This window comes from Anopheles gambiae, chromosome 2 (genome assembly GCF_943734735.2).
Source record: "Anopheles gambiae chromosome 2, idAnoGambNW_F1_1, whole genome shotgun sequence".
NCBI classification, from domain to species: domain Eukaryota; kingdom Metazoa; phylum Arthropoda; class Insecta; order Diptera; family Culicidae; genus Anopheles; species Anopheles gambiae.
The window spans coordinates 82249968-82270239 of NC_064601.1; the positions used below are offsets into that span (position 1 = coordinate 82249968).

At 43.4% G+C, this 20272-nt stretch overlaps 3 protein-coding genes across 6 annotated transcripts; 1 reads left to right on the forward strand and 2 right to left on the reverse strand.

The window, feature by feature from the left end:
• Positions 1 to 908: 908 nt before the first annotated feature.
• LOC1274977 (thymidylate kinase) lies at positions 909 to 1894 on the reverse strand. The gene is made up of 2 exons (XM_314179.4): positions 1710 to 1894; positions 909 to 1636 (listed from the first exon to the last, which is right to left on the reverse strand). The coding sequence occupies exons 1-2, from the start codon at positions 1879 to 1881 to the stop codon at positions 1089 to 1091; spliced, it is 720 nt and encodes a 239-aa protein (XP_314179.4). The 5' UTR covers positions 1882 to 1894; the 3' UTR covers positions 909 to 1088.
• A 247-nt stretch (positions 1895 to 2141) lies between these two features.
• LOC5667391 (G protein pathway suppressor 2) lies at positions 2142 to 6977 on the forward strand. 4 transcript variants are annotated; one of them, XM_061648497.1, is made up of 7 exons: positions 2145 to 2484; positions 2578 to 2785; positions 2885 to 2975; positions 3042 to 3156; positions 3866 to 3919; positions 5280 to 5800; positions 6597 to 6977. In XM_061648497.1, exons 1-7 carry the CDS (start codon positions 2352 to 2354, stop codon positions 6708 to 6710), a joined length of 1236 nt encoding a protein of 411 aa, XP_061504481.1. In that variant the 5' UTR covers positions 2145 to 2351; the 3' UTR covers positions 6711 to 6977. The 4 variants fall into 4 exon arrangements, with proteins under 4 accessions (XP_061504479.1, XP_061504482.1, XP_001688546.2 ...); XM_061648495.1 differs by having other exon boundaries at positions 2142 to 2484; positions 2885 to 3156; XM_061648498.1 differs by lacking the exon at positions 3866 to 3919 and having other exon boundaries at positions 2144 to 2484.
• A 135-nt stretch (positions 6978 to 7112) lies between these two features.
• Positions 7113 to 13162, reverse strand: LOC1274980 (GTPase-GDP dissociation stimulator vimar). Its single transcript, XM_061648494.1, has 5 exons — positions 12891 to 13162; positions 11331 to 12260; positions 11088 to 11261; positions 10792 to 11004; positions 7113 to 10721 (listed from the first exon to the last, which is right to left on the reverse strand). The coding sequence occupies exons 1-5, from the start codon at positions 12895 to 12897 to the stop codon at positions 10174 to 10176; spliced, it is 1872 nt and encodes a 623-aa protein (XP_061504478.1). The 5' UTR covers positions 12898 to 13162; the 3' UTR covers positions 7113 to 10173.
• Positions 13163 to 20272: the final 7110 nt, after the last annotated feature.

Sequence of the window (20272 nt, forward strand, 5' to 3'; positions counted from 1 at the left end):
TTACAAAATTAACTACTAAACTGCAACCAAAATCTTTTATTGTATGTATTACCAACACTTGTAGGTGGTTATAGAAGTAAGGGGTAAAAGTTGATTTTATTTTTTAAAGTACATTTAAAAAAATTAAAATTCTGATTTTTTTACCACTGTTTGAAAACATGTTTTTTCTAGACATTCTGAAAATTGGATCGATTCGATTTTTCAATAAAAAAAAATATTATAAAAATGAATGAACATAACATACACGGGTAGGTGGTTATAGAAATGAATTAATTAATTATTAATTAATGGTTTATTCTCAATGCACTTATTATGTCCTACTCCCACGCACAAGGTGGATCTTCTTCTTCTTCTTCTTCTTCTTCTTCTTAGGCTCAACAACCGTTGTCGGTCAAGGCCTGCATGTACCATGGTCGTATGCCGGCATGGTCCATTCGGGGCTTGAACCCATGACGGGCATGTCATGAAGTCGTACGAGTTGACGACTGTACCACGACACCGGCACAAGGTGGATAATCTTCCATATAAAGTATAAAATAACATAATTTAAAATAATTTAATAAAATATTTCAAAATATAATATTTACTTATTTCTGGTCTAGGATAACTGCCATACGTTTTATGTTTCACAATATTTGATCAATACCCACCGAAATCATTTTCTCTCATTTTCAACGTGTAAATGCAGCAGCAGCTTTTTTGTCTTTTGTTCTCTACTCCTTTTTGCACCGGGAATTCATCGCAAATCCAGCGCGGATTGCGATGTTATTTAAACGAAGCAAGAATAAGGCTTTCATTTTTTTATTCAACTATCATTTAGTATAATTTTGATGATTATGCGGGATCGGATGTTTACCATTTGCGCATAAAATAGGAAATAATTTTAAACACCATAAACTCAAAAGCAATTTATCAATTCAACTTCACCTTTCCTTAAAAATGTATTTCAAACATCGTATATGATACCGAACTTCTCTGTCTGCATCTTTTGGTTCTACATGCAACATGGTCTTCTTATTACAATTTTAACACTTTATAAGCTTATCTTAAATGCACGATGCATACCGTTGCGGGGACATGGACAACATTTACCATAACTTCTCTAACGGCTTGTCGCCGGAATGTTCAATTGCACGTAGCACCTCCTCGTAAAGAACTGCGGTAACATCGTCGAATGTCTTATCGGCGTCAATCGCTTTCCAGTAGCGGTCATCCTTCAGCATGCCATACCGCTCAATCACCTTCTTCTGAAAGCCGGCCACTTCATACCGCTCGTCACCGAAGCCTCCGCGCCTCGCCAGAGCATCCATCGACAGAGTAAGCAGTATCACGAGGTCGGGCTTCAGCAGCCCCGACTCGGGCGCTTTGCACCATTCCATATCGAGACCCTTGGCACTGCTGAATGCAACGCCCGAGTAGGAGTACCGGTCAACGATCAGGTTGACGCCAGCCTTCAGCAGCTTCTCCATCTCCTTCATCCGTTCCCAGCGATTCAGCGTAAACAGCAGATGGATGCCCTCGTCCGTGAAGTCGTCTTTGCGCGTCAGATAACCATTTATCAGCTGACCGCACTGGGTTGATCGGTCCGGAAAGTTCATGTACTGGGCTCGTATGTTCACCTGCATCAATTTGTCAACTGAAAACAGATCCGGTACCGTGGCAATGTAAATAATCCCTCTTCCGGCAAAGGCTTCCGGCACCATAGTTACCCAGCGTTTTGCATTGCGTCGTTTTGCCGGTGCGATCACATCCTTCCAGCACGATAAAGGCACCCCTTTTTCCTTGCGATTCCGGCATTTTATCGAACGTACGACTGGATATGGTTCTGGTATTTTGGCGCACTTGTGCCGACAGCAATTTGGCAAGTTGTTTAGCCGCCATCGAGCTTCGACTGAAGGTATACGGTTTTCTTTTTCACCGGGCTGGTTCGAAAAGCGGACATTCAATAATATTAGAGTACATCCTCGTACAATTCTGATTTCTTGTTTTTTCCATTCTAAAACAATGGATTTTTAAATAATTTATATCATAATTGTTTTAATCAGGGAATTTATATTGTTTTTTTTACAGCGGTGCGTTTGTTTACATTGTTTGCAGCGGTACCTTGACAGCCGGGCATTCCTGTTTATTTTTCACCAGGTTTGGGGCGGTTTGACATTTACCGCACACAGAAAAGAAAACACAAACATCTTGCAAAGGAAGCTGGCGCTGCAAAGAAATTAACAAAAACGAATAATATCTCCCACTTAGCTTGTGCAAACAACGGAGAAAGCGACTACCCGTAGACTAACGCAGTGACTTTCAGCGCAGTGTAAATATATTGCAGAACAATTGCTACGAAACGCAACAAAATGAGTGCGAAAAAGTATCTAAAGATGCCAGCCCAACAGCCAGCGCAGCCTGCGGCCAAAACGGAAAAGGAGGAGCAATTATGGAACGCACTGAAGCGCCACATCATGCGGGAACGGGAACGGAAAAAGCAAGGTACATTTGCTCTTGACCAGAATCGCATCGATTCCATTCACATGTAAGCTAACTTTTTTTTTTGTTTTTGTTCCGGCTTCCATTTTAACACAGAGCTCCAGGCCGAGGTAGAGGAGGAGCGGTTGCGACGGGAGCGGGAGGAACGGGAAAAGCAGGACGTCATGACGCTCGGCGAGACGAAGGAGCAAATACTGATGCTCGAAAAGAACTTGGACGAACTGCGGAACGAAAAGCAGCAGCTGTTTCTGCAGCTGAAAAAAGTGCTTAACGAAGACGACAACAGGAAACGGCAGATGAAAGAGTGAGTTTACGCCGGCGGCATGCTCATCGTTTGCGTACGGTGGGAACTTTGTATTGACAACATTGTTCCTATTTTTTTTTTCTTTTGGATTTTCATTAGGGAGATGTTTGCGATACAAAATATTCCGCAGCAAATATTCTTACCTCAGCGGTCCATGCCACCGCACCAGCAGCAGCATATGATGCATAAAGTGAGTCAACCCGAAGTGATGCTCTCGTCGGAACGCATATTCACCGACGCTTACCCCAACTTGCAGGGCAACCCGCAGGTGAATGTGGGCAAACGCACCCACAGCCCTTCGCCCGTACAGCACGTCCAGGGCTACTATAAGCAGCCCAATCTCAACAATCAACCCTATGCGATGCCGCAGAGTAAGTACTACCATCCACGATCTCTCGCGTACCGTACCGCACTGTCCGGTCCGGTTTCCGAGCCGGAGACACGGAGAAGGAGCCGCTCCTGGCACGCACGGTCAACCAGGAGGTGCACTCTGCGAGGATTGATGCTTTCACTCGCACAAACTCGTTTGTGCACTGCGGTGACTCGTTTCGTTGTGCAATACTCTGCCGCCAACGGTTTGAATGTTTTAATCACATCTTTTGTTTCTAGCCCTCAGTCCCAGTTCAGTTCATGAAGTGTCAACCTTTCAGTTCATAAGCCGTCTCTCACCCATTTGCTGGAGGGTTTTGCCGCTGCAAACACAAGAGTTTTGTGAATTAATTGTCGTCCCCTGTTGTTTTGTGTTTATTATAAAAACAAAAACTTATACCATTACGATAACAGACTATGCTGATGTGTGTTTCGCATCATTTTAGCTTCATCTCACCAAATGCCTCTTCTTGGTCGCTGCGTAAACAAGATGCGCCTACGAACCACCAACGCCTTATTTGGCTGCCCTTTGATTTGATGTAACGCTCCGACATGTTTCTTACGTTTCATTTTGTTTCCTTTTCTCTCTTTCTCTCTTTTTTCTATATACTTCCCCCCATCCTCCCTTTACGCTCCCGTATGATTTTGTCTCATCGTTGCGCATTCGTTTCCCATTCGCGGTATCAAATGGTCAATTTTTGAATAACACAGAAATCGAGGAAGGTAGACGGGGCGGAGAGGTGGCCCGTGCCGTGTTGTGGAACAGTGAGTTGAATTCAATATTGTATAATATTTTCTCTTTGTTTTGTTTTTCTTTTATTTTCTTAACTCATCTTTGTTTAGTACGTTACTCAATGCACCAAATATGCTCGTGCAAGTGAATAAAACACGAGTAATCATAAATGCCTTCAAAATAGTTGCAATTAAAAAAAAGAAAACAAAGCTATCGAACCGTTTTTTTTTTTAAGAACTGATAACAATTGTTTTGAAGGCATTTCCGAAGTAGTGTAAAAATGGTCGTGCGAAATCTATTATTAGCTTGGTGTGACAAATGTTTGATGGTATGGTTACAGTACACCTAACATCCAAATCAAACCAATATAGTTTAGAGGAATGTGTGTAAGTGTGCGAATTGAGTAACATTTAGCATTTAGCCTTCATTCCGGTATGATTAGTTCCTCATCAATGCTTGGGTGGTACCGTGGTCCCCTGGCACAGCTGGCCTTTTAAAATGATTTCCCTTGTTTTCCCACCCTGCGCCTTTAAACCAAAACCCCGATCAGACCCCTAACACTGTCATGCTTTGGTAATTGTTTTTAAGATCGGTTTTAGTTAGCACGAACCTCCAATCCCCATCACATATTAAGTGAGTTTATCCATACACCTTATAAGTTTGCTTTTGCTGCTTGATTCCTAAGTGCATACGTAGAGCCACACAACATTATTTCAATATCACGTACCAGTCCCCACGAAGCGCGAATGTTTTATGATATATAAGTATTTCATTGTTTAACAACACATCAGACATTGTAGCTTGGGCGTCATTTTATGAATGGTTTGTTGCATTTTGGTTTAGACTTTCGTTCATTATTAATCCTTCAATCGGTTCTATGTATAAGGCACAACACCTCTCAAAACTGGGTATTGCCAACAAGAAGTCTATCATTGTGTTGTAATTGTTACTTTGTATCGTAAGGGTAAATTAAGGCAAGAGCAGTAGCATGTATTTGAAAATACAGATAAGAGAAAGGTACATTTAGCTTGACGTCGAATCTGTTGATCGCATCAAATTCAATTTCACTGATATTTTGCAAGAAAAACAAATGCAAAATGGCTTGTTCAACATGGTCAAGATAATATCAGAAGCGAGGGAGAAAAACGTCTTGACTAGATTTAGACAATTTCATATAGCATCAAAATCTGTTAGCGTATGTAAATAAAGTAAAATGCGCGTGTGTGCAGTTGCGTTTGTATGTATGGGTGTGCGTGTGTGAGTGTGTGTGTGTGTGTGTAAAATGTAAATTAAAAAAAAAAGTTAAGCAAAAACTAAACGCTCTTTTTAGCTAGCTTCCAAAACTCGCCCATGGTACGAGACAAATAATGATTTCTTCTTATGCTTTTCCAGAGTCCCAATACTGTCCGCCGGTTGGTTTCTATCCGGGCGCCCCGCCAGCAAACCCGCAGGACAACCGTCCACCGCCGCAGCCGCAGATTTTGTACCCGTACCAGAGCAGCCTCACCATTCCGATGCGCCAGTACGTGGACATACCGAGCCAGCCCGGTCCGATGGTGCAGCCGAAACCGGAGCAGCTGATCGTTAGCGGTAAGTTGGGGCCGCTGCCGCCATCGCAAGCGAACCTCTATCACATCCCGACGCTGGACCACACCGTCGCGGCCATGCACGGCCAGCAGCCACCGATGAAAACCATCACGATCGAGAAGATCCCGCAGGAGCGGCTCGTGCCGTACCACATCGAGCTCGTCAAGCACGACGAGCGCAAGGATCTGCGGCAGCTGCAGGGCGTGCCGCCCCAGGCGCAGCCGCCGCCCGGCGTGGTAGCGACCCACCTGCCCGAGGGGATCGTGTACGCGCCCAGCCTGCGGCCAGCCGCTATTCAAATGCACACGATCGCTACCAACCAGCAAGTAAGCGCCATTGACTTATCCAAGTACTGCTGACACGGACGGCTTTTTCGGTTATCGCTTATGTTTTCCTATCACTCACACGCATCCGCACACGGTTACGTTTATGCACGTAGCACGCTAGACAATGTTGCTTCCATTTATTTTATTTTGGCTTATTCCTTCCTATCGCGTGATGTATGTATCCGAAATGCCACGCTGACGACGTCAAGACGATGGAAGTTTTTTAACCCTTTCCGCCCTTTTCTCGAACACCAACTCACACCTTTCTACATAATGAGCCTAGAACGCGGCGGGGTAGAGTTAGTATTACACAGAACACGTTACTAAACCCATTATATACTGGAAGGGTTCACACATTGTCTTAACCCGATGGTTGGTACCGTACCAGCACGATTGGTCACTAATGTACTTCTTCTGCATTTTACTCGTTTAACCCTGTAAAGCTATTAGGACTTTCTACTTCTATTAGGATTATGTTTGGTTGTTTTTTTTCTACTATTTTTCCACACATATCTTTCAATAAACAGATGACAACTGAAAACACGAACCACACAGGCACATTGCACCTCGCTTGTACAAACATTCTAACAACGATTTAGATACCATCCATCATTTTCTATCATCCCTTAACCTCTTCATACTAAGTTTTGCATACGTTTAAGTTTTGGCTGATTGCACCGTGTTTGCGCGTGGTGCACACGTCCGTTGCGCGCACACCATCTGATACTGAATCATTGTAAGACCTTAAACCACAAAAAAGCAACGCACGGTTTTTATTTCTCTTGCTGCCATCTAGCTGCCGAAGAGCGGAAGCATCACGCAGGGTTACCCGTCGGCGCGACCGCCACCGATCAGCAATCCGCAGCAACAGCCACCTCCCCAGATGCATTACAGTCGCCACCGGTACTAGGAGGCATGGGTGGGTCACAGTCGAACGGACGAGCGCTTTTGGGAAAAGCAAAATATAGGCTAAGATAAAATAACACTTTCTCCATCTCGTAAGAAAACAAAAAGGTAACAAGACGTTGCGTTTATCTATGGTCATCATGGAAACTTTTTTGTTTTATATATTATAACATATGCAATATAATAGTAGGCTTGTGGGGGGGTAAAGCATTTATAAAGCTTTAGCACGAGATAAAGGAAAATAAACGTTTGCTGGATCGGTGTACAAAAAGCGTTATTAGTTGGTTGGCTAAGGTATTGAGAAAACGGGGATCGTTCGCGTATCAACCGCAAATGATTAATAGTATTTCATCGTACAACGGTGTTTTTTTTTCTTTCCTATGTTCTACCAACTAGGACGCGTTCGTTGTGAAGTATTTTAAAAAATTTATTAAGCCGAATAAGTTAGAAAATAAATTATACAATAGCAGGAAAGTGCTAATACAAAATATGTGTGCCTACGCACGTGAAACAGACAATCTCTCTTAGCCCCGGGCACACGGTTTCTTTGCTGCGCTGTTTGCACACTATAGTTCTAGTGAAAAAAGAAACATCACATAATGTTTGCATTTGTATGTATGTTTGATTATTAGTGTAATTATTAATATTATTATTTCATTTGTATTATTATTATTATTTTAACACTCGTATTGCCCTATTTTCATCACTTTTTACTGACTATTTTTTCTTTCTTTTTTTTGTTGTTAAACTGTACCGTTTCACGCTGCCCTTTCTAGCAACAGTGCTAAAAAGGCTGCGCTTTATCGCATTATATGGGGGCCGTTAGGTTGTGGTTGATTTTTTTTTTCATTCTACTAACGGGATCTTTGCGTTTGCGCGCTTTTCTGTGAAGTGGAGATTTCTTTGTAAAATTTCTATCTGGTTCGGTGGACGCGTTACTACATAAATGTACTACACATGCGTCATATGTAACAGTAGTTCAAAGTAGGTTACGGGATTTCAAACAAGATACTCAACTCTACACAGAGGAGAAAGTTGGAGATGAAAATGTCAGTTTGAAAAATCTTGATTCTGCTCGGAAGAATGTGCGCGCGTTGCCAGTTTTGAGAAATGTTGAATTTGCTGAACAGTTTGATAAAAGTCTCTTTCTTTTTGCTTTGCTTTTTTTTTGCTTTTTGCTAGCTCAAACATTTTAACTTATCGTTGCTTTTGTGCTATTATTTCTCAACTAACGCTCCGGTGTTGCTCTCAACTGCGCATACTAATATAATCGTCGGAGTATTTGTGGTTTGTTTAAATTCATCGTTGAAAAAACATTGCTTACCATTTGCATATTTCCTATATTGGTATTTTTACTATTTGTTGATTTGCTTGCAACAAGATTTGTATGCCATGTGTGTTTGTGTATGAAGGATAGAGGACTTGCCCCAAAACTACCGAAAAACTGTTCCGTGCTCGTCCACTATGCACTTTTGCATACACATTTGCATAATGGTTGATGCACTTAGGCTTGGTTTGTGTGTGTTACGTTAAGATAGCTAAATGCAGTAAAATACTGACGTATGATTTTGTTTACTTTAGGGGGAACACTCCTACGTAGACGCTAAATATCTCTGCTATCTATAACGGACTCTTTTTCAAGTGTTGGCGACATGGTGCCGCAGGCGAACCAATGTTGTTGCCATTATTAGGGGATACTACAGCTTGGCCATTGGTATAAATGCCCGAAGCAATGTGATGATCATACACATTATTGGATAATTGTCGTTGTTGCGTTAGAATTCAATGAAATTGGGATCCTAACACAGAGGCGTGATGAATTTGCGCAACATAATTTTTCAAATTTTCTATTATCAAGATCAGTGCGTTCAGTTGTTTTTTAGCAAAGCATAATTGTTTTCGAGAGTTTTTGTTTTCTTACGCAAGCAAATATATATATTTTTACGATTTAGCTCATTACGCGGTGTCAACAACAAGCTACGACGATTGCGGCTATTGCTGCTCACGTGCACTTTTATCTGCACTTTCACCTCTGCCCCAACATACCTAAACCACTCGCTCGGTAAACGCTTATCATACTCTTTCACTGTAAAGTGAATATAACTGGTTGATCGAATCGAGGTAATGCCACTTTAAATATGATATCTCTTACACACTATTAAAAACTGGATGTTTACCTTGCAATACTCTACACGCTCAAATGCCCAAAAAGAGATAAAACTGCTAGAACGGCTCAAAATATCTCACTTTGTTCTCTACTTCTTGCTGCTGTTTGCTGCTCACTAGAGGTTAATGCTTTGTGTTTATGTTGCACAAATCGCGAAGCTGCGTGTGTGTGAATTTTTTGTCGATGTGAGTGTGTGTGTGTGTGTTTTTTTTTTGTAATGCTGTGCGTCTCATTTTTCACTAGATCTCATGTATATTAAGAAACTGAACTGTCATTTTTATCGCTTAATAGCTTTTTTTATCATTGGTTAAGTATTGTTTTTTTTTATTCACGCCGAGTGAACGAACGGTTGTTGCTTCTTATGTGTCAATGCTCAAAATACACGCTTTTGCTCTTAATCGCTAATCCTATCCATGCTGTGTGTTTATGTAAATTAAAGCTTACATTATAAATTGCTCTTGAAAATGTCTCCCAACATCGGGTGATCGGTGTTTGATGCTTTGCAAACAAACTAAATTGGGCTAGAAAACTGTTAAATGCATTTTTTTGTTTGCCACTTGCCATCCGTTGTGTGCTGATCGGATTCATATTGTATTAAAAGGGGGATAGATGTAGTGGTAGAAGTACGATTGGTTTCATACAGGGCTTTCCAGTGGTTCTCATAATTGTGGGACTTTTCCTTGCCTCTTTCTTATGGGAAGTGAACTTCATATGATTTAAGTTGGTCTCTATGGCACCCTTTTTGGACAAGCTCCTTGGAAATTCCTGTTGGATTTGTCCAATAAACGTGCTATAGAGTCCAATTCCCATTACATTAAGTTCATTTCGAGTAAGAAAGAGGCAATAAAGTGTCCGAGAGCTATGAGAACTCCTGTAAAACCCTGTAATCAAGTATTTGGCCCTAATATTCCCATTTGCACGCCTGCTAGTAAACTAAAATGTGTTTACCCAAATCTAAAAGTAGATTCCTCGTTTTAATGCAGATTGTCATAGAATGGTATAGAATGGTACGATAATGTCATTTGCTGTAAAATGCCACAAACAATCTATTCTATTCAACGAACGGTTCGCTATCAATATCGTTATTTATGGCTAAAACTCTATTGCTTTCAGGTGAAAATCAAACACTGGTCCTGTGCAAGACTGTTCCCGTTCGGTTGATAACGTAACGTTGATAAATCGGTTACCTTTGCGTGAAATCGAAGGAAATCGTGTGAAATGAAAATCATGTTTTCCCCCCCGTAAAGTAAGATGGTGTTGTGATCATCCCAGTAGAAGCTAGATTCACTGGAAAATGCATTCAAAGCGTACAGTATTCCACCAAGCTCGGTATCGTCTTTAGCAGCTCTTCGATGTTGTGCTGGCGCAAATGGGCCACCAGTGCGTCGCTCGACGACCGTAGCAGCTTTACGAACGTTTGCAGGTTTTCCACCAGCTCCTTCGTCATCGACTCACCGTTAAGCGTGATCTGCTCGGCAAGCTTGGCACCGACGTCGGCCTGCACCAGCAGCTCGTCCAGCGTGTTGCTCTCGGACGCCGCCTTGCTGTGGTAAAGCGTGGTCAAAATGCTCAACGCAATCAGGGCCTCGTTTTGCATCACCAGATGCGTTGAGGCTAGCATGCCGACCATACTGGCGACCGCTCCCTCGATAGCGACAAACTTTCGCAGCCCCGTATCGTCCATCGCTGCCTTTGCGCTGCTGTCGCGCTGCTGGTAGGCGTGCTTGATCAGCCATGCCATCAGCCGTAACGACTCGCCCAGGACGCCGGTAAATTCGGACGTTTGGCTCCAGTGTACCAGCTGTTTGACTAGCTTTTCGTTTTGCAACAGCTGGGAGGCAAGATTTTCTAAAAAAAAAAGGGAAATTTAACACACGGTTGCAAGAAATCGATGAAAATTGACAAAAAAACAACCAACCTTGCCCGTCGACGGTCATTCGTAGCGTGCCGAGCAGTTTGAACACTACCGGCGCTTGATGTATTTCCAGCATTGGTAAAATAATGTCCACCAAACCGGCCTCTATGACGGCAGCCTTATTTGGTTTCGGTATAACCAAGTTTTTCAGTGTACTTAGCAGCGCATGTTGAAGCGTCATCTGGTGTTCCGTTCCATTATTTTTAGCCAAAATAGCTATCGATAGGAAATGGGAAAGAAAAAGGATTTTAAATAAGTCCTGTCCTTCATTTCTGTGGAAGCAATAAGCATAGACATACCTAGCAGTTTGTGCATAATTTTGTTCTCCACCATATGAATGCAGTGGCTGTCCGTTCGGGCAAAGTTTCCAAGCGCAAGCACGCCGGTTGTTAGCAGTTCTACGTCGGACGAATCTAGCCAATCTTCCATGCACTTCAAGAGTGGCGTTGAGTACAGATAGTGCATCGATTTGTCTAAAGAAAAACAGAAGAAGAAACCCATTCAACATTCGCAAAGAGGTTGTAGTCGAAGAAGCTATTTACCTCCCGTCAGTATCAGCACAATCAAGTCGCAGGCCAGCTTCATAAGTACGCGTGCCTCGTCCGTGTTGGCGAACGTTTTGTACTTTTCCAGCAGCTGGTAGATCGTTTCGCACAGCCCCTCCTCTGCCAGCAGCAGCTTCACGTCATCGTTTTGCGCCTCGTAGTGTAGCAGCGCGAGACACGACTCGGCAATGTCCGGGTTGGTGCATTTGGCCAAAATCTGCGCGATCGTTTTGTTCAGCGACGGCGCAAAGTAGAGATCGCTGATCTGCTCGGTCAGGATGCTGAGCGGGGGCAGTATGCTCAGCAGCAGCTCCTCGTGCCGGTCCACATCGCACAGGCAGCGCGTCAGGATTCGCTCCAGCCGATCGATCAGCTTCAGCTCGACCGCTCGCTCGGCAATCTCGTCGCTGCCCAGCAGGTAGTTCGAAATGAGCCCACAGCGAACGCGCACAAACTGTTCCCGGTCCTCGTCGTCCGTATCGACGTCGTAATCGAGCAGCGCGAAAAACCGTTCATCGGCACCGAGCTCTTTGATAATGTTTCGCGCCTCGTCGTTCGCATAGCAGATGTTGCCCAGGGCGCGGCAAATTTGCGTCGCCAGCTCGAGGGCGGCGCGATCGGTTGCGTTACCGCCGTTCTGCGCTGCCGGGCTTTGCAGCAGCTCTGTCAGCCGCCGGATGATGTCTTCCTTGGAAAACTTGGTTCGCTGATGTTCGGTTTTGGCCACCTCGGCAATGCAACGGGCCACCTGTATCTGCACGCCAGCATCGGGCAGCTGCAGCAGCTCCAGCAAATCGTTCTTAATATCGTATTTATCACAGAGGTTCGTTTCCGCATCGGATAGTTGCTTCAGCAACGGTAGGGCACGTTCAGAACTTTTCTCCAGCGTTGCATTCTTTAACCCGGCGATGATTTCATCCATTTCAGCTATTACGGGGCGCAGACGGAGGAAAATTTGAGGAAGAGAAAATTAAAGATAAGAAAGGAATCGCACACTGATTAGACCGACACAGAAATGCCTTTAATACGGCATACTAGTTCATTGACTTTTCAGAAACTCAAAAAGGTAGCGCAAAGTATACAAAAAAAAAACATGGAAACAAATGCTAAGAAACCAGATGTGTATTAAATTATTCGTTTCCTCTTCTTCCTCTCATCCATGGAAGACCCCGAAACGGTGAGTTATTTAAAAGTCTGAATCGTTCTGAGTGCGATCGATGTACTTCATTTACATCTCTCGCACAACGAGCGCAGCAACCAGGCACCGCAAACATAAACACTGCTCCTCCTCCACGGAGACTTCTCGGGCGGCATTGTTACAATTGCGTTCGAGCATAAAAATAACATAAACTCTCTCTCTCGCCAACCAGCGGCGCTAGAATTCTTTTCTTTTTTTTTCAGTGCACGTGTGGTGCAATTCCTCACAACACATGCCACCGGAGCAAATACGATTGTTTCCCCCGTTTCGCAAGGATGCGTTTCTTTTCATTCCGTTTATCGATCGGGGGAACCCGAACCTTGATGATGCTACTGCGGGGATGCTTGCGTTGGCGTTACCTTCCATCCTGTTGACCGGATTGCGGGTGTGATAACTAGCAGTTTGTTTAGTTTTATGCGCACAATCGAACTTTCAATGCATTCATAAATCAACCACCAGCACACGGATATGTTTTATCGTTTTGCACAATTTGCTGCTTTTTCTTGCAACACTATACACCCGCAGAGAACTGGAAGAAATGCTCCTTTTCAGACCTTACTTTTGGATTCGATCTTAATTAAAAACATTCTAAGCACACGCTTTCAAACGGGTGCGACCTACCCAAGCAACCAAGGTGGATTTAAAAATATCAGATGGTGGACTCTGGTGCATTTTGACAATTCGTCACTTGACGTAAGGTCCCCAGGATTCAAACTTTGTTTACATTAATTAAATTTGTTCATATAATTTATCTACCCCAGTTTTTCGAATAAATATTCTTTAAAAATATATTTTGGACTTTGTGAGCTCTTATTTAACATTGAAACATACATTGAAGTGTGTTATTTTGTGTTATTCTGTGAATTTATTCTAGAATTCTTTGTGTTTTCGACATTTTTGATGATAAAAATTAAGAAATCATTATTTTTTTTTTTCGATTTTTACATTAATTCCTCATTATCTACGAGCCGCATGGCCGCAATTTACTTGAGATTAGAACTCATGCTAGCATGATTTTAAATTTCGTGCATAAACAAATGATCAAATCTTTTGTTAATATATTACGTTTTTTCGATAAAATCAATAGACACGCACTAAAATGCACATAATAACAAATCGAAATCTGTTATATTTGCTAAGCTTTGTGTGCGGAAACCAATGGTCAACGGTTCTAAAATGACGTAAAGTCCCCCCAACTATGGCGACCCCCCAAAGGCCCTAATCCACCACCTGATGTTTTGAATCCACCTTGCAAGCAACAGACGTTTGACAGTTGGCTGCAAATGTCCGTTGCGCAAAATCAGATACTTCTACGTCAAGTGCTGTAGTGCGGTTGAATTGACCGTTAATTTGAAGTCAAAATGACAATCCTACGCATACTCGCCGGACACGACTAAACTTATGGAAACATGCAGAAAACGTAAGAAGCAAATCGAGCAACGGTTATTTTCGTTTCCGACACGTAGAAATATTCACATTTTGTTAAATATAACGTCTGTTATGATCTGATTCCCCCAATGAGTAGAAGTATTCTATAAGATATGTACAGTTGCAATTCGTATATTTTTAGTATACATGCTCTTACATTGAACGTCAGAAAGATGGCTGACATCTCAATTAAAAAGTATACGTATGTAATTATTCAGTTTTTTCTTAAATAGAGCAGACACAACGCTTTTAATTTCCAGTAGGTACGCTCAGACACGGCATATCTTTCTTTGCGAATCTTTCCCCTTAAACCAGAAACAAGTGTCAAAAAAAGATTTGCCAATATTTTTGCGTTCACACACCACGAATCTTAGCAGGACACAATTATCGTAATTTAACAAAATAATTCGTAAAAAACGGGTTCTTGTTGTAAGACATGCACAATATACAACCGTTAGAACATTTAAAACTTGGAAGCAATCGAAAACTAATGTTTAAAGGCGAAAAACATGATATTTTTTTCGGCCTGTCAAAAGATTGCAAGCAAATATTTTTGCTATCGATCCAGCGATGGATAGCTTGGATTGCATGAAAAAGATTCACCACAGGCTGCTAGACTTCCCCTACCTCAGTGAAAAATTGTGTTTAGAAATCTATTAAAGCAGCTAAATCAAATAGTAGCTCGTTAAAAATTAAAAAAAAAATACAAAATTATCAGGATGGGTGAAATGTTCATCTAATTTCACAAAGAGATCTACATGGTTTAGTGCTGGTGGTTTCCATGGGAGTTAAGTATTTTAATAATAGTATCACCGTTCTAGTTCTAGCTATGCATAACTTCATTGCGAAACCATACAACAGTGTAGACCGAAGGATAAAGCTCTCAAAGCGAAGAAAGCTCCACTGTGTGGGTATCTCACCAACAGATGGCGCCACAGCCTTTTTTGATGCTATTTTTAGAATGGATGAGTCGTTTGCCGTCTGTTAAACAAAGTCTTTTCATATTCAGTTTAGGTTGAGAGCTTGAGCCGTTTAGAACCCGTTTAGAGGCCGTTTAGTGGAATTGTAGCGCTTGGGATACAAATCCAGCGTAAACTTTAGCGTAAACTACATTTCAGCCATACAACCCTACAATATTTTGACGTAACGTTTACGCTCTCTCATACAAAGCAAGCGTAAACTTTTTGAGTTATCGCCTCTTGTGACTTCTGTCCCATATAACCAAGATACCGAAAACGCCACCAATTTCTTGTACTAAAAATCCAGTTCCATCAAACAAAGCTAAAAAACTATCAGTTTGGTGGGTTAAGCCACACGGCCACAGAAGCAGCCACTTCAATGTTGTTGAAGTCAGTTTTTTTATGAACGGATAATTTATTCGCTCAACGTGTTTCACCTGTGTTAAAATGTGATTTAATTAAGCATAGGAAGCAAGTAAACGTGTGTGTTTAAGTTGGTTTGTTGTGGAACATCCATGTGTAATATGTGTATCTGTGTGTTTGTTTACTTGCGAGTGGACTCTTTCATTTCGCTGGTCAGTGCATAGTTTATAGACTAATAATATTGCGGAACTTTAAGTGCAGTGATGTAGGTGAATGAATGTAATCAATCGAAGAGTTAAAATCCTGTTCAGCATATTGACCTTAGCCAACCCTTGACCAAACTTTTCCTCAAAGCATTTTTGGAAAAGGTGGGTTAAGGGTGGGCAAGATAAATACATCGGATCGGAACTGGCAGCTCCGATTGTTCTAAAATTTGGAGGGTTAACGACTGAATCGACCACCACAAACCCACGTGGGTTTGAAGTGGTTTTACAGTGGGTTAAGGACGATTTGGTTATTTGGGGTATCACACACATATCTGGGAAACACTGCAATAGTGCAGTGATGAACTGAGTGACCAGAAATACCGATTTATCTGTATTCCTACCGATTTTTGATATGCCTACCGATTCACAGATGAGTCCCCTAAAACTACTGATTTTTCGTTTATCCTACCGAAAATCACAGATTTTTTCGTAATACTGACCAAAAAGTCATATTACCATTTCCCAAATCACTTAATGTATTAAACTTTCTATATTCCGTTTAGGTAGAGAGCTTGAGTCGTTTAGAAGGCGTTTAGTGGTCGTTTAGTAGATTTGTGGCACTTGGGTTCACATGTTCGATTTGTGGGTTATCATATCGAACATGTAAAATCCCATATATTTTTCATGTTCGATATCGCGTTCGATTGCTGCTAGAGCGTCCCAATCATTTGTTGGGTTAAATTCCCTAGTACAATTTTCCGACCAAGACTTCAGAAAGGCCTCATGTGACCACCCGCTGCGCAAATTCGAGCAGTTTTCTGCGTAGTTTTTTGCGTAGTTTTGTGTCAAAAAATACGCAAAAAATACGCTAAACTTCAGCCAAAACTACGATAGCCAGCGTATTTATTGCAGTTTTTAGGTGCGGAACGAGCGCCATCTGTTGAAGGAATGGATGAACTATTTCAGACGGTGGAGCAAAAAAAACGGCCGAAAAATTCAAAAATATTGGCGCCCATTCCCTCCTCCTCCTCTTCCTCTAACTCCCTTCCCCTCCCTGCCTTGCCTTATACTTGCGCCTCAGCCCGTGCCTTTCGCCGTCAGCTGATTGTGTGTATGCGTTGGTGTATATGTACATTGCGGTTGTGTATTGTAATTGGTAGGTGTTAGCATTTATTTATTCGTGTGTGACCTTGACGATGCGGGAGAAGCTGGTTCATTTTGGGATTTAAAGTGTTATCGGTGTATTGATGGTTTATTTTATTTCGTGCCGCTGCTGATGATGCTATTTAATGCCCGTGCCAATCGAGGGTGAAGAAGCCAATTTCAAACAAGCGTACGAGAACGTCTAACACTGATCTAATATTTTTTTTTAAATCTGAACATGTTTGATGCTTCAACGACCTTCTAAACATCATGTAGCACGGTGTATAGTGGCAATAAAAAATATTTTTTTTTCAATGTGCCGGAATTTGTCTCGAGTTTTCTGGCCACGACACACACACACGGACACACACACAGCGCGGGGAAAGTGATCGTCCAGCCAACAATTCTACTGATAAGGTAGCGGAAATCGATCGTGCGTGTACGCGCGTTCGGGGTGCGTTCTCGCGTACGCGCGTGCATGCGTGCGTGCGCGTGTGTGTGTGTGCGTGCGGGAACCCCAAAACTGTTTGATTCTGATGCGTGCATTGTCACCGGCTGCGTCTACACACTCCATGCATTCTCAGAACACGCACTGTACGCCGCCCGGTCGATTACCGCTACCTAGGAGACAATACAACCATTTAATTGGCACCACCATCTTTGCGACCGGTTCTGCTGTTGGGGGTATTAAAAAGACAAACGATCGAAGCAAACGTGCATGTGATATGTTACACATTTCTTTCCAATTCCGCTAGCGGACGCAAGTGGAAACAAAACTTGAATTGAATTCATACAAAAGAGAATTCTGGTTTGGTTTATTACGGTGCGCGTATGATACTGCACCTGTCCGTCCAGAATCTGGTGGCTTGTTGGTTTTGAGTCGGTATCATGACGCCGTGCGACCGGCACTGCCTTGGAATGGGTTCGGATCGGTAGGTTCATGTTTTGGTCGAGTGCATTCCGTGCATTTGTCGCGTCACAGCGGTAGCCCGGCAGCAACAAAGTCAAGACAAACTCTTACCCGGGTGTGGACTGCTATGCTAAGTTCTTTTTATTATTATTGGCGTAATAGCCAACGCGATCATGCCGGCCTTTTCAGGACTTGAGTACCACGTAGCCGGAGCCGGTGACTAACCCCTTGCTACGGCGGATGGTTCATACGCAATTAGAACCCACGACGGGCATGCAGATGTGCGGAATGATGGCGGTGCCGCGAGCCCGCTCCTATCCAGTGTGCAACTTGCATACTGCCACACTGTCTCCTGCCCGGTGCATACGCAGCAGGCAGGGGGAAGGATGCACCTCCACCATAAAAAAAAACCGTCATGAACCAGCGGTGGATCTAACGGTAGGCGGACTAGGCGGTCACCGATGATCTCTAGTCTTTGATATGCCATATGTCTACAAGTATTAGCGACAAAGGCCCCCGGAAAGATGATCGTAGGGATCCCATGACCATCCCCCTCCCTCCCCGCTGGCAATTTAAGTATACCGTTCAATCTTCCAACAGCTGTGTGCCAGTACCCCCTGCTCCCGGTCATGCGCAGCGGGAAAGGAAAGGTACGAATATGGAGGTGGAAGGGAAGGAAGGGAGGGAGGAGGGAAGGAGGGAAGGAGGGAAGGAGGGAAGGAGGTAAGGAGGGAAGGAGGGAAGGAGGGAAGGAGGGAAGGAGGGAAGGAGGGAAGGAGCGAAGGAGCGAAGGAGGGAAGGCGGGAAGGAGGGAAGGAGGGAAGGAGGGAAGGAGGGAAGGAGAGAAGGAGGGAAGGAGGGATTCCCTCTTTCCCTCTTTCCCTCTTTCCCTCTTTCCCTCTTTCCCTCTTTCCCTCTTTCCCTCTTTCCCTCTTTCCCTCTTTCCCTCTTTCCCTCTTTCCCTCTTTCCCTCTTTCCCTCCTTCCCTCCTTCCCTCCTTCCCTCCTTCCCTCCTTCCCTCCTTCCCTCTTTCCCTCTTTCCCTCTTTCCCTCTTTCCCTCTTTCCCTCTTTCCCTCTTTCCCTCTTTCCCTCTTTCCCTCTTTCCCTCTTTCCCTCTTTCCCTCCTTCCCTCTTTCCCTCTTTCCCTCTTTCCCTCTTTCCCTCTTTCCCTCTTTCCCTCTTTCCCTCTTTCCCTCTTTCCCTCTTTCCCTCTTTCCCTCCTTCCCTCCTTCCCTCCTTCCCTCTTTCCCTCTTCGACCGGGCGGCGTACAGTGCGTGTTCTGAGAATGCATGGAGTGTGTAGACGCAGCCGGTGACAATGCACGCATCAGAATCAAACAGTTTTGGGGTTCCCGCACGCACACACACACACGCGCACGCACGCATGCACGCGCGTACGCGAGAACGCACCCCGAACGCGCATACACGCACGATCGATTTCCGCTACCTTATCAGTAGAATTGTTGGCTGGACGATCACTTTCCCCGCGCTGTGTGTGTGTCCGTGTGTGTGTGTCGTGGCCAGAAAACTCGAGACAAATTCCGGCACATTGAAAAAAAAAAATTATTGCCACTATACACCGTGCTACATGATGTTTAGAAGGTCGTTGAAGCATCAAACATGTTCAGATTTAAAAAACAAATATTAGATCAGTGTTAGACGTTCTCGTACGCTTGTTTGAAATTGGCTTCTTCACCCTCGATTGGCACGGGCATTAAATAGCATCATCAGCAGCGGCACGAAATAAAATAAACCATCAATACATCGATAACACTTTAAATCCCAAAATGAACCAGCTTCTCCCGCATCGTCAAGGTCACACACGAATAAATAAATGCCAACACCCACCAATTACAATACACAACCGCAATGTACATATACACCAACGCATACACACAATCAGCTGACGGCGAAAGGCACGGGCTGAAGCGCAAGTATAAGGCAAGGCAGGGAGGGGAAGGGAGTTAGAGGAAGAGGAGGAGGAAGGAATGGGCGCCAATATTTTTGAATTTTTCGGCCGTTTTTTTTGCTCCACCGTCTGAAATAGTTCATCCATTCCTTCAACAGATGGCGCTCGTTCCGCACCTAAAAACTGCAATAAATACGCTGGCTATCGTAGTTTTGGCTGAAGTCTAGCGTATTTTTTTGCGTATTTTTTGACACAAAACGACGCAAAAAACTACGCAGAAAACTGCTCGAATTTGCGCAGCGGGAGGCATGATAAAATTCTCTGAACGCCTTGATTTCTTCCGTCGCTTTGCGCAGCGGGCGCTATGAACCAAATCTAAACTATCTCCTTTAAATAAATGAAAGATGTTATTTTCTCGTGCTGTTCCTCATGGGACAGATTAGCTTCCATCTACGACAACCCCCCCCCCCCCTTCCCCCCCGGGGGGTATTAAGTAGGCTCAACACTTCAAAGCCTACCGAAAACTACCCCGAAATAATCTTAAACTCCTACCGAAAACTACCGATAAAATTTTAATGCGCCTACCGAAAACCGCAAAAATAATCTGGCCACTCTGGTGATGAAGACGCTTGTTTGGTTTTCTTTTGGCAGTTGTAAATTAAAATTTAATGAAATCCAATGAAAAGTAACAAATGATTGTTTTTCCGATATCCTAAAACAGAATGATATGCTATTTCAACCACTATACGACCAAAAACCAACCATTTTACCTCTTAAAAATTGTACCTTGGGTGCGCTGTGGAAGTTGACAGGCATGACAAC